Raw genomic sequence first — 11,116 nt, 5'->3', positions numbered from 1 at the left:
AGGGGAGGGAGGGGGGGAGGGGGGGGAGGGGGAGGGGGAGGGGGACCATGGGCGAGGGCGAGGGGGAGGGCGAGGGCGAGGGGGAGGGGGGTGAGGGGGAGGGCCGGGCGCGCCCTTCCCTGACCCTGTCGAGCGAGCGACGCCGCCACCTCTCGCCGCTCTCGGAAGTCGCCCCCGCCTTGCCGACTCTACGCCAGCCGACCGCCGAGGAGAGGTCGGAGGCAGCCCAGGGCGCCGCCACCCGAGGTGCGCTCCCGAAGCGCGCCGTGCGCGCGGCTCACGGCCCGTCCCTCCTCGTGTCGCGCCGTCCGGGGAGCCTGGCTGGCGGCGTCGACGCTGCGACTTCCTTCTGCGTGATCGTGCCGAAACACCTCTCCGACTGGCGCTTGGTCGCCACGCCGCTACTGCAGGCCCGCGCCCCTCGGCCACGCCAAGGGTAGCGCGCGCCGCACCGCACGCCCGACAGCCAACTCAACGGCGTCCCCGCCCCCCGCAGAGGCTGGAGCAGTGCTTCGGAGTCATGGACGAGGTGCGGGGACGCCTCTCCTCTCCCGGCGCCGCCTGCTCGTTCGAGCTCGGTGAGCCCCGCCCATCGCCCTGGCGCTCGCCGCCGGCCTAGAGAGGCAGCCAGGCGCCCTCCCGCAAGACCCTCTGCTCCACGGTGCGCCCGCCTGACGTTTCCACAGGCATTTGCCTCCAAGTTGTGCGCCGCCGTCGCCACCTCTTCTTTCTCGTCGCCCAGCTGGCGCCCGGCGAGCCGCCTCAGCCGCGGGTGGGCCGCCGCCCCGGGCGCTTGTCGAGCACTAATAGACACCACAATCTGCAGTCTCCAACTCGGCATCACCTTAGCCCCTCTCCCCGGCGTTGCCGCCTAGCCTCGAAGCATCACGCGGCCACCCCTCTGACGCCGGGCTGTAGGCGCTCGCGAAGGCGGTCGCCGCGATGGCGCAGAATCTGCGAGCCGCCCAGCGCGAGGCTGTCCCCACGACCGGCGTTGCCACAACTCTTGACGGTCTTTGTGGCGTGGGCGGCGCCCGGCTGCCGTGGGAGGAGGTCGCACGGGCACTCGCGCCGCTGTCTGCCGCGTCGAGCGACGAGTCCGCGCCCTTGACCTCCCGCGCCCCAGACCCTCCAACTTTATGTGTCTTCGAAGAGGGTTAGGCGGAAAGAGAGTGTGGACGCACGTGGACGTGTTCGGAAGAGGGTCGTTGGTGAGAGAGCGGGAGCAAGCGCGAGCGTCTGCCGTCTCCGAGCTGGTCGCTGTTCTCGTTTACGCTCTGGGGGGGCGCGGGGGCCCTAGAGGGTATCCATGCGGGGGGGCGATGGGGTCCCATTGCCCGCCGCAGGCGCCGATTTTTCGACGTTTTTTGCGCGATTTTTCGCTTGATTTTTTCGGAATTCGGCGTACTTGCGGCCATGCTATCACGCCTTGCGACAGCCTGTCGGCGCTGCTGACCGTGCCATGCTGCACAATTGATCACCCGCATAGCTCGCGGCCTTAGTATCCACCATTCAGTGACGACCTGATCGTACGGCCAGTAGGAAGGTGTCCTTCCAGCTGCGTGCACGCTTCTGACGCAATGCGCGTCACAAACTGCCTCGGATTGGCTGCTGGCACTCTCGAGGCTATGCCTACACAGCCTCGCGCGCATGGGCAGTCAAGAGGGACCACGCACCTTCTCAGGACAGCACCAGTGCCTCTCTCTTGGACCGGCAAACGTGGTGGTCTCGTGTTACCAATGTGGGACCAGTGCGGCATCGCGCCATCGACAGCTCTAAACTGCGCCTCACCACTGACCGGGGAAGGCCGCCAAGTGGGCCAGCACCGGTCGCATATTGTGGCAGCAGTCAGCAGTGCATGTCTGATAGGTAGAGCAGCAGCGTCAGGGTCGCAGGGTCGGATCGTGTCAAGCCTCTCGCCCGGCCGGCCGTGTGCAGACGTCGGCCTGTCTGCTGTCTGGAGTGATCTGTCGGCGGTCAGTACGACCGATCAGGTCGGAGTTTTCTTTTGGTTAGAGGGTCTATCTGTGTGTACTCCTCGAGATCTCTCCAAATCTGCCCTCTACTCAACCGTACTCATTCGGGAAGTTGGTGCTAACGGAGACTAACGGAGCCGGAGCCCCGTTTCCGCACTGCTGCGCGGCGCACGGTGCCTCCGGGGGCCCCCGCGCCCCCCCAGAGCGTTTACGTTTTTTATTTGCAATTTGGATACACCGCTGCGTTTACACGGAATACGATTTTCGGAGCGCGTGCCGAGAAGAGATTTTGCCCAGCCGTTGCTCGCCTGGTCCTCGACGTACTTAAAACGGCGTTGAAGGTTGCGTTCGGTCGATTTTTGAGCGCTTTTTGATTCGTTCAAGTTTGCAACAACACGCCCAACTGGCGGTTGCGGAGAGCCGACGCCAAGCCCGTGGGCCACGTGCACCCGTGGCTGACCATCTTGCCGACCGGATCGAAACCAGCTGTCAGGCTCAGCGTGATCCATGGTTTGTGAAAGCACAGGCGGGAAAGTGCACATGAACTGGTGCTTCAACGAGGATTGCAGTAGTTTGGCCCCAGCGACACACACGCTCCAACCAAAGACCGACTACTAATCCGAGGTGGCAGTTGCTACCCGCTCGTTACGCTGAAACTTGTCGGGCGTCATTGGCCAATCCGGATTGTCATTGCCTGCTGTGCTCTTCTGTCTGGCCGGATTGCCTGCACGCGATGGCTGACGATCGCGCGGTGGCCTTCTGTCAGGGGGACCTCCTCGTCGTGGACGACGACAATCTTCCGACCCACCATCGATTGTTGTGGCCGCAGGAGTGGCACGCGTTTGCCGACGCTCAGGCAAAAGCCAAGGTAAAGATTGCAGCTCCTCCGGACTCGGCGCTGGACTCGGTTGCGACGGCAAAGGAGTGCAAGCTCGACGCCGGCGCTGCGACTGCGACCGCTGACGGCACCACCGTGCCTTCAGTAACAACTGGCTCTGACCGTTCCGATGGGCACAGCCCTCTGCGTGGGCCTTTGCCTGTGCAGCAAGGCATGGACGACGCGACCACGAGACGACGCGACGAGGAGGAGCCGTCCTCCACCGACGAGGAGGAGCCGTCCAAGGCGACGGAGGCGCACAAGGCGGTGGATGTGCGGAGCAAACGGAACGCCGGATTTTTTCGAGGGATTTTTGAGGGGGCCTTTTTCCAAAAAATTTTTTTTGCTTGTAGGAGCGTTTTGGCGCTGTTTCAGCCCATAAATCGGCACCCAAGCGGCGATACCCGCTTCCAGAATCCTCGCCCGCGCCCGCGCCCGCCCGCTTCGAGGCAATACCCGCTTCTGAGGCTTGCGGATCTGTCTGGGAGGTCGAATGGCGACCTCCGGCGGGCTCGGGCGCTCCTGGACCGGGCGGCGGCCCCTCCCGGCCCCCTCCGCCGCCTCGCTCTTTGTTTGCTCGCTCCGCCGGCGCCGCCGCTGAGAGCCCCATACTCCGCCCCGCGCGCAGGCCGCGGTGACCGAGGACCTGAGCGGCGGCCAGAGGCGACTCCGACGACCACGCGACGCCGCCGGAACGCAAAACAACTCCCTGGCCGCTGCGGCGCCCATTCTATTTCGAAGAATGCCATCCTGGAATATAGAATCTGCCTTTCGGTTCGTGAAGGGTCGGTGCGAGTCTTGCTTTCCTCGATCCCCCGCCCTCCCCCGCCATCTCCGCCGCTTTGTTTGGCTCTCCAGCCTTACCACCATCGGGAGGCGGCGAGGCGAAATCAGACAGACTCGGTCGAAAGATCGGCATCCATGCCCTTCTGGACAGGGTGGCCCGCCACAACGACCCCTGGAATTGCGACTCGCCGCTTTCCTCCCGCTGTGATCCTGTGTGAGCTCTGTCTCTTGGTTTGCCAACAACATACCTAAGAGAGAGAGAGAGAGTTCACCATAGCCTCCGGGGAAAAGATAGCCGTCACTCACCACCACTACCCTTGCCGCCACTACCGAGCCCTCCATCCCCCTGCCTGCATTCCCCTGCGTCACCCAGCCACGCCTTTCCAGCGCTCGCTCACACAAGCTTGTGCGCTATGGAATAAATGGAACGCGCCATCCATGGTTGTATCTTTTCCCCGGAGGCTATGGTGAACAGATTATAACCACACGTTACCAAGCCCACACACATCAACCCCGCACACAAATACACACACGCTCGACAACGCCGTCAGTGTGTAAGCTCCCTCAAAGCCTCTTGCTGCAGTCGGTCTGCGTAACCTCAGCAGCCGAAGACGCCCCCGCCTCCTTGTTGTCTCGCTCTTGCCGCTCTGTCGTGCTGGTCCTTGCAGACATATCACCAGCAATCTCCGAAAACCTCGCACCGGCAGTCGTATTTCGCAAGTGGTTCTGCAACGTGTGCAGTGACGTCACTGCCAGCTGGGCAAGCACACTACTAGTCCGATCCGCAAAGGCGTCACGCACACTCTTCTCCGCAAAGTTGCCTTGAAAACCGGCATTGTACCACATCTGCTTCACTGATTCCAGCTGGGAAAGCAGATCCTCGGCGGCAACCAAGATCTCTCCCGCCTCATCAAGATCTGAATCCGTACTCTGCTCTCCGTCTTGTAGGTTATGCATGTGCTTCCCGATCGCAGCCAGTGTGTAATGATAGGCCAGCATCGCTCGCGCGTACAGCACAGACATTCGTGCGTGGTTGCCGTCCTCATGCTCCTGCTCAGCCACGTTAGTGAGCGCATTGCGGACACACCTGCGCCGGTTCGCAGCCGCTGCATCCTGGAGCACCGGGCCCTGGAGCCACACCCGTATAAACCTCGGTTCGACCTCGCGGTGCGAACACGTAGCATGCAGAAGCATGTGCAATCGCAGCTTGTCCCGCATGTCGTCGCACCATCCCATCTCCGTGTACACCGTCGTCCACAATTGAACCGCGTTGCGAAGGCGCTGACAAGTCAGCTCCTCCCTACGAGACATCGGCCTCGGCCCGAGAATCACCGTCACGGCGCTTCGACGTCTCGCCCTTCTCCGACGACTCGTCGTGGACGACGCGGCCGTGCCTCGACCGGCTACACCCACAGCTCCATCCTCGTCACCTCGCTCGCGACGCTCCCTCTCCACCAACGGCCTCAATGTGGTGCTCAGATTCGAATGCAACTGGTCACGCTCGACCGGCTCGCTGATCACCGTCAGGACGGCGACCGAGTGCGGCGCCTCGCCGGCCGCGTCGCTCCCGCCGGCGCCGTCCGTGTCTCCCAACGGAGGCATCGCGTTTCGAACCACAACGGACTGCGCGCTCCGCATTTCGAACCACCAAAACTCGCTGCACCCAGGTGCAGGTGCAGGTGCAGGTGCAACAAGTTTGCGCCCGGCCCTCTAGCGCCGCGCGCTGGCCCCGGCTGCGTCCCCGCGCGGCCTGCCCGACGGCGTGGCGCCCGCCCTCCACCCACCTCCCCGCGCGGGGCCGCTCCGGGGCGACCCGGGCGCCCTCCGACCAAACTGCTCTATTACTATCATATAACAGTCGGACTCGGGACCGGTGCTTTGACGCAGTATGATATACTTCGAGGTAGTATGAACTCAGAACGGCCCCCCGAGGCCGCCTCTTCGACGCCCACGGGTCCCGGGGGGTCGGAGGGGTTGCGAGAGGGCCTTGGCTATTTTTTGTTTGAATCCCGGAGGCCGTTCAAACATGTAACGTGCGTTCCACGTGCCCGTCCCCAGCAAGGACAACATGCTAGCCCAGCAGGCCGCTCCCACCGCCGCCCGCGGCGTAGGCAAGGCGGCAAAGGGTGGCAAGGGCGGCGGCAAGGGCGGTGGCAAGGGTTGTGGCCGGTGGCGCACCAGACCCACTTTGCGCCGCCGCCCTCAACGCCCGATACTCGGTTGAGCCGGCGGAGCGACGGCGGCAGAGTTGCGGCCGCCGGCGACCTCACACGGCGTCGAGCGCCGTAGAGACGGCCCCGAGAGCCGCCGCCAGGTGTGCCACGACCGCGGTCGCGAGGCTCGTGGTGATGGATGCGTCAGACCCGCGTTGCGCCGCCGCCCTCAACGCCCGATACTCGGTCAGAGCCGGCGGAGCGACGGCGGCGGAGTTGCGGCCGCCAGCGACCTCACACGGCGTCGAGCGCCGTAGAGACGGCCCCGAGAGCCGCCGCCAGGTGTGCCACGACCGCGGTCGCGAGGCTCGTGGTGATGGATGCGTCAGACCCGCGTTGCGCCGCCGCCCTCAACGCCAGATACTCGATCAGAGCCGGCGGAGCGACGGCGGCGGAGTTGCGGCCGCCGGCGACCTTCCCCTCGACCACGCCGCCGACCCGGACAAGCACGCGCGGTCTGCCATCGAGAAGAAGGAGAAGGAGGGCGGCGCATCCGACGCCCGCGGGCGCGGCGGGCGCGGGCGCGCGCGCGGGCGGACGCGCGGGAACCCCGCCAGCGGAGGCGGCAATGCCTCTGGCGGCGCTGCAGGCGGCGCGCGGCGCGCCCCTCGCCGGTCTCCCGCACGCTCCTGAGGGCCGAGAGGGCCGAGAGGCGGGGTCGGTGACCCGGGGGCATGGGCGGTGCGGCCCGCGCCGCGCACGGGCGCGTGGTAGCCCGTGAGTGCCGAGATCGGGTCCATACTTCGACGTAGTATGGGCCCCCGGGGGCCCATCTACAGCAGCGGCGAAGTGAGCGTGTTTGTGGTGTTGGTGTGGCGTCTGAGCTTGGATCTGTGACTAAAGTCGGTTACCACTGATGGATCCCCACCCGAATAACACACAGTGAGCGCCCCAGCGCTTCACTACGCCCTCCGCGCGAAATCGCTAGTGGTGCTTTGTGGTAGTATATTATACTTTTGAGTAGTATGGGTACGGTGCCCGAGACCGCAGTAGGTCTGAGACCGCGGACGGAGTGTCTTTGGCTCACGCCAGGGCGCTCGTTGCTCGAACCCTGCTCGCCCTGGCGAGGTACTTCCAGCCTGCTGTGGGAACAGCTGACGCAGTCTCGCCAAGGCTCGCCCCAGCATCTCGGGTTCCCTCGCCCCCCCGGGCAAGGGGGGACCCCGTGAGGGCTGGGAGACTGCTCGACGCTTGGACGGTGTCGCGGCCGGCGTTGAAAAAAGGGGGGCCCAAGCGGTTTAGGGCTAAGGCCGGCCTGTTCCATCGTGCGGACTCGGCGGCCTCCGAGAAGGTCCGGTGGAGCAGGCCCGAGAGCTCGGAAATAAAGAGCGGCGGGCGATCATCAGCCGAGCCGGCGGCGTGCCGGTGCCGGCATGAGTCGCCCCGTCCACTGGAGCTTCTCGGGCGCTGGACTGCTCGGCGGCTACTTTGTCGGGGTGTGGGAACGGCTCGTCGCTGGCGACGTCCCATCCGCTCTCTTCTGCCCCGCCCGCTCTCGCTTCGTGGGCACGTCGGCAGGCAGCTTTGTCGCGGTAGCGTGTGCGAGCGGCGTCTCGCAGGCGGATGCGGCTGACACGTTCGCGCGGCTGCTGCAGTCCGTCCACAACGCGTCGCCTCTGCGCGGCGCCCCGTTCCCGTGAGGTGCGCATCCCGCAAAGTGCCCGTCTTTGATCCCTCTCTCGCAGTGGGCAGGCGCGCTCGGTTGCGAACTCCTCTCGCTTGTGCGGCCAGAGCTCGAGGCGCTGCTGCCCGAGGACGCGCACGAGCGGTGCAGCGGCAGGGTCGAGGTCGCGCTCGTTGACTCGCGCAGCTTCCCGCGGCTGGTGGCGACGCGCCGCTCAACCTTTGAGTCGCGCTCGGACCTGGTCGACGCCTGCCTGGCGAGCGCGTACTTGCCCGGCATCACAAGCAGCGCCCACCCGGCGCCCACGCACTTCAGCGGATTGCTCGACGGTGGGCCTGGCCTAGAAGGTCCTAGAGGGTCCCTGGAAGGTTCCCAGACTGCTCGACGGTGGGCCTGCCCGGCGCTCCCCCGACGAACAGGGCACAAGGGCCGACCCGCGTCGCCACCGCCGCGTCAGGCGGCATCCTCGACAACTTTCCGCGCGGCTCGGAGCCCGGCAGCCGAACGATCATCGTCAGCCCGTTCGGCGGCGACTTCGACATCAGCCCGACCTCCTCAGCCGACGGCTCGGACGCTGGCACGGCTCCGTGGCGCGTGCCCATCTCACCGGGCGTCTGGATCGACGTCGCCTCCGTCAAGCAGCTCCACCGCGTCGTCCGACTCGGCGAGCCGGCGGCTGCCGAGGAGCTGGTGCGGCAGGGCTTCGACGACTGCAGCCGCTTCTTGCGACGCAACGGTCACGTTTGAGCCTGCTCAGCAGAGAGCGTCCGTCCGCTTTCTCAAACGGAGGAGTGTGTGCTCCGTGTCTCGCTGAGATGGGTGAAGGTGGGGAGAGAGGGAGAGAGAGAGTTCGTCCGCCCTTCACATTAGAATTTGCATCCCATTTTTAGTAGACAACGTACGAGACAAGACCAGGAGGCGACACTCTCTGACGGCTCTCTCAGTCTCACATTCTGACCGTCACACGATCTAAGTTCTAACAAAGAACGGTCAGTCAGGTCAGTGTCGCATCTTGGCATCGGCGAGCGGCTCGGCCGGCGACAGCGCCACTGGTTCAATAGACGCCTCTGCGAGGAGCGGTGCGCGGCGGTGCGCCCCCGCCTCACTCGTCGTCCGCGGCCTCGTCGTCCGCCTTGGCCTCGGACTCCCCCTCCCCCCGCGGGCTCCTCTTCCCCATCCCGGAGGAGCTCTTCTTCGTCTTCTTCTTGCCCGCCCTGCCCGCAGCCTCGTCGCCGCTGTCCGGCGCGGCGTCCTCGCCGCGGGGCGGCTTCAGGTCGATGTCGAAGAACTTGCCCGCCAGCTTTGGCAGCACCAGCTCGAGCAGCCGCTGGTTGAGCTCGGGCGGCACCGCGCACGACCGCAAGACTGTCAGCTCGTGCGACAGCTCAACCACCTTGGGCGGCGGCTCGCTCAGCATCACGACCTTGGCCTTCTGCGCGCGCGGGTGCCAGAAGATGCGCACCCGCGCCTCGACCGACACGCGCTCGAGCCGCAGCCGCGCGAGCGCCGCCTCGGACGGCTGCGTCGAGCCCGAGAGCAGCGACCCGAGCCAGCCGGTCGCGCCGACATAGGCGTCGAGCTGACCGAGCGAGAGCGAGAACTTGAGCGTGGGCGTCATCTTGATGATCTGCTCCTTGATGTCGCGGTACTCCACCGGCCACTCCTCCCTGGCCTTGGCCTCCGCCGCCGCCTTGGCCTCCGCCGCCGCCTTGGCCTCGGCCGCCTCAGCCGCCGTCTGCGCCTTGGGAAGGCAGGCGGCAAAGGGGCCGCGCTCCGCCCGAGCGGCCGCGCGCCCGGCGGCGAAGCCGTCCTCGTACGCCTTCTCCGCGTTCGTCCCCAGCGCCTTGGCCTTCTTCCGCTCGTACTCTCGCCCCGAGATGATGCCCGCGTCGCGCAGCTCCTTGAGCGCCGCCACCGAGCCCTGCGCGTCGTCGGCCTTCGCCTTCCTCGTCTTCTTGCCGGGCACGGCGGACGCGGCCGTGGAGCCGACGGCGGCGCCGCTCTGTCCAACCATCTTGACCATCCCGCCGAGCCCCGCCGCGAGGGGCGAGAGGCGCAGGCTCAGCTCCGGGACGACCTTGCCCGCGCGCAGGTCGCCGGGCTCGACATTGAGGCGGCGCGCAAAGGCGAAGGTGATGACGCTGTTGACGGGGACGGCCGCGCCAGGCTGGGACATCTCGATCAGCTCTTTGCCCACGAGCATGCGCACCGTCGGCAGCACGGGCACCAGCAGCAGGTCGAGGAGCGCGGTGGCGGTGTCGGGGCCCTCGCGCAGCATGCGCATGGTGGCCGGGCCGGTGATCGGGTTGTTGAGCAGCATCAGCAACGTGCGGCCCGCGAGCAGCGCCGTCTCGCGCGAGGCGGCGCCGGCGGTGTCGACAGCCCCGCCCACGGCCCCGCCCACGGCTCCCGCCGCCTTGTGGACGCTGAGGATGTGGCGGAGGTTGGAGATCGTCGCGAGCGGGTTGGTGCGCTTCTTGGCCGGCTTGCCGGCGGAGGCGGACTGCTCGACGTCGACGTTGATGTCGTCGACGTCGGCGCGCGGGGTGGCCATCGTCGTGCCGGAGGTCATGCGTCGTGCGTCCTTTCGGGCTTGCGAGTTTGCGACTTGGTGGTGTGGGCACGTTCTGATATTCCTTGGCGGCGTTCGGTCCCCCCCGTGCTCCCGTCTTTGGCGCCATCTCCGATGGCGACGCGACGCGGCTCGCGGCAGACTGCCCGCTCCGTCCCAGGCTATACTTGATTTGATACCCCTCCCACCCACCCACCCAGTCAGTCAGTAGGTAGGTAGGTAGAAAGGTGAAGAACAGCCAGGCTCGGACTGGACACCAACGCGGTATGGGTGGACGCTAGACAGATGATGACGACACGCACGAGCGACACACAGACACAAACAGGCTCACAAGACACACAGCCAGCTGGCTGCCACACACCCTGAGTCGGCGTACACATAACTCAGGGCCACATCCTCCCTGTCGCCCCCCCCAGCACTCCTCGGTGCCAAGGGCACAAACAAGGGCACAACTCAAACAACAGACAACAGGAAGTGACATGTGAGGCTAGAGCAGCTTGCTCCACCTCTAGCAATCTCACCGGCCTGCGAGGCACGGACGAGACCGTATGTGGGGTCTAGTGAGGTGTCTATGGACGCTCTCCTCATGGGCTAGCTGCCTGCGGCTAGCCCTTCTCGCACTCACAGGCGATGACACTCCAATGTATGAGTCAGTGCCGGCGCGTCGTACGCGTCGAGGAAGGGGATGGCCTTGGACTTGGCCACCATCGCCGCGCCGCCCGCCCGCGACGAGACGCCCGCGAGGCCGGGGCCGGCGAAGGAGAGCGCTGCCGTGCTGGAGAGGGCGAGCATCTCTTGGTTGTTCGGCTCTTGGGCTTCTGGCAATTTGGGGCTCAAAAAGAGAAAACTAGCTGGCCGGATCTTAACTTACCTGTGACGTCTCTTTAAGGTATTGTCGCAAGTGCTCGAACGTACCATCCTCCCACCCCTCTTCCCTGTGTTCTCGCGATAAAAAAATCTTTTCTTTCTGGGCACGCCCGGCGCAGCTTTGCGTGTGCGGTCAGCTGCGGTGGCACGTACGCTGCGCGCTCAAGTGGTGCACTCGATGGACGGACCACCTCGCCAGCC

General features: G+C 65.8%; 4 protein-coding genes across 4 annotated transcripts in view; 2 read left to right on the top strand and 2 right to left on the bottom strand.

Moving 5' to 3' along the window:
• EMIHUDRAFT_96951 (hypothetical protein) overlaps positions 1-4,560 on the top strand; it is a gene marked incomplete at both ends in the record, with an annotated part of 6,106 nt that extends 1,546 nt beyond the window's left edge. Inside the window, 4 exons of the mRNA XM_005759465.1 lie at positions 497-529; positions 919-1,053; positions 2,806-3,126; positions 4,504-4,560. Of these exons, the coding sequence (XP_005759522.1) occupies positions 497-529; positions 919-1,053; positions 2,806-3,126; positions 4,504-4,560 (546 nt within the window). The remainder of the gene's footprint in view (positions 1-496; positions 530-918; positions 1,054-2,805; positions 3,127-4,503) is intronic.
• A 1,345-nt stretch (positions 4,561-5,905) lies between these two features.
• On the bottom strand, positions 5,906-6,592 carry EMIHUDRAFT_198374 (hypothetical protein; the record flags this gene model as incomplete). Its single annotated transcript, XM_005759464.1, has 3 exons — positions 5,906-6,085; positions 6,147-6,309; positions 6,519-6,592. 3 exons carry the CDS (start codon positions 6,590-6,592, stop codon positions 5,906-5,908), a joined length of 417 nt encoding a protein of 138 aa, XP_005759521.1.
• A 461-nt stretch (positions 6,593-7,053) lies between these two features.
• On the top strand, positions 7,054-8,383 carry EMIHUDRAFT_432975 (hypothetical protein). Its single transcript, XM_005759463.1, has 3 exons — positions 7,054-7,475; positions 7,545-7,805; positions 7,934-8,383. The coding sequence occupies exons 1-3, from the start codon at positions 7,226-7,228 to the stop codon at positions 8,221-8,223; spliced, it is 801 nt and encodes a 266-aa protein (XP_005759520.1). The 5' UTR covers positions 7,054-7,225; the 3' UTR covers positions 8,224-8,383.
• A 195-nt stretch (positions 8,384-8,578) lies between these two features.
• EMIHUDRAFT_96949 (hypothetical protein) lies at positions 8,579-10,840 on the bottom strand (the record flags this gene model as incomplete). The annotated part of the gene is made up of 3 exons (XM_005759462.1): positions 8,579-10,060; positions 10,570-10,573; positions 10,674-10,840. The coding sequence occupies 3 exons, from the start codon at positions 10,838-10,840 to the stop codon at positions 8,579-8,581; spliced, it is 1,653 nt and encodes a 550-aa protein (XP_005759519.1).
• Between the last annotated feature and the right edge of the window lie 276 nt (positions 10,841-11,116).

This window comes from Emiliania huxleyi (genome assembly GCF_000372725.1).
Source record: "Emiliania huxleyi CCMP1516 unplaced genomic scaffold EMIHUscaffold_8, whole genome shotgun sequence".
NCBI classification, from domain to species: domain Eukaryota; phylum Haptophyta; order Isochrysidales; family Noelaerhabdaceae; genus Emiliania; species Emiliania huxleyi.
Note: the sequence above shows the minus strand (reverse complement) of the source record. Positions and strands in the feature narration are given on the sequence as shown.

Coding starts and splice junctions, on each gene's coding strand:
- EMIHUDRAFT_432975 (XM_005759463.1), top strand. CDS start 7,226: ATGAGTCGCCCCGTCCACTGGAGCTTCTCGGGCGCTGGACTGCTCGGC. Junction 7,476..7,544: donor CAACGCGTCGCCTCTGCGCG/GCGCCCCGTTCC, acceptor CGCAGTGGGCAG/GCGCGCTCGGTTGCGAACTC. Junction 7,806..7,933: donor CTTCAGCGGATTGCTCGACG/GTGGGCCTGGCC, acceptor CCGCCGCGTCAG/GCGGCATCCTCGACAACTTT.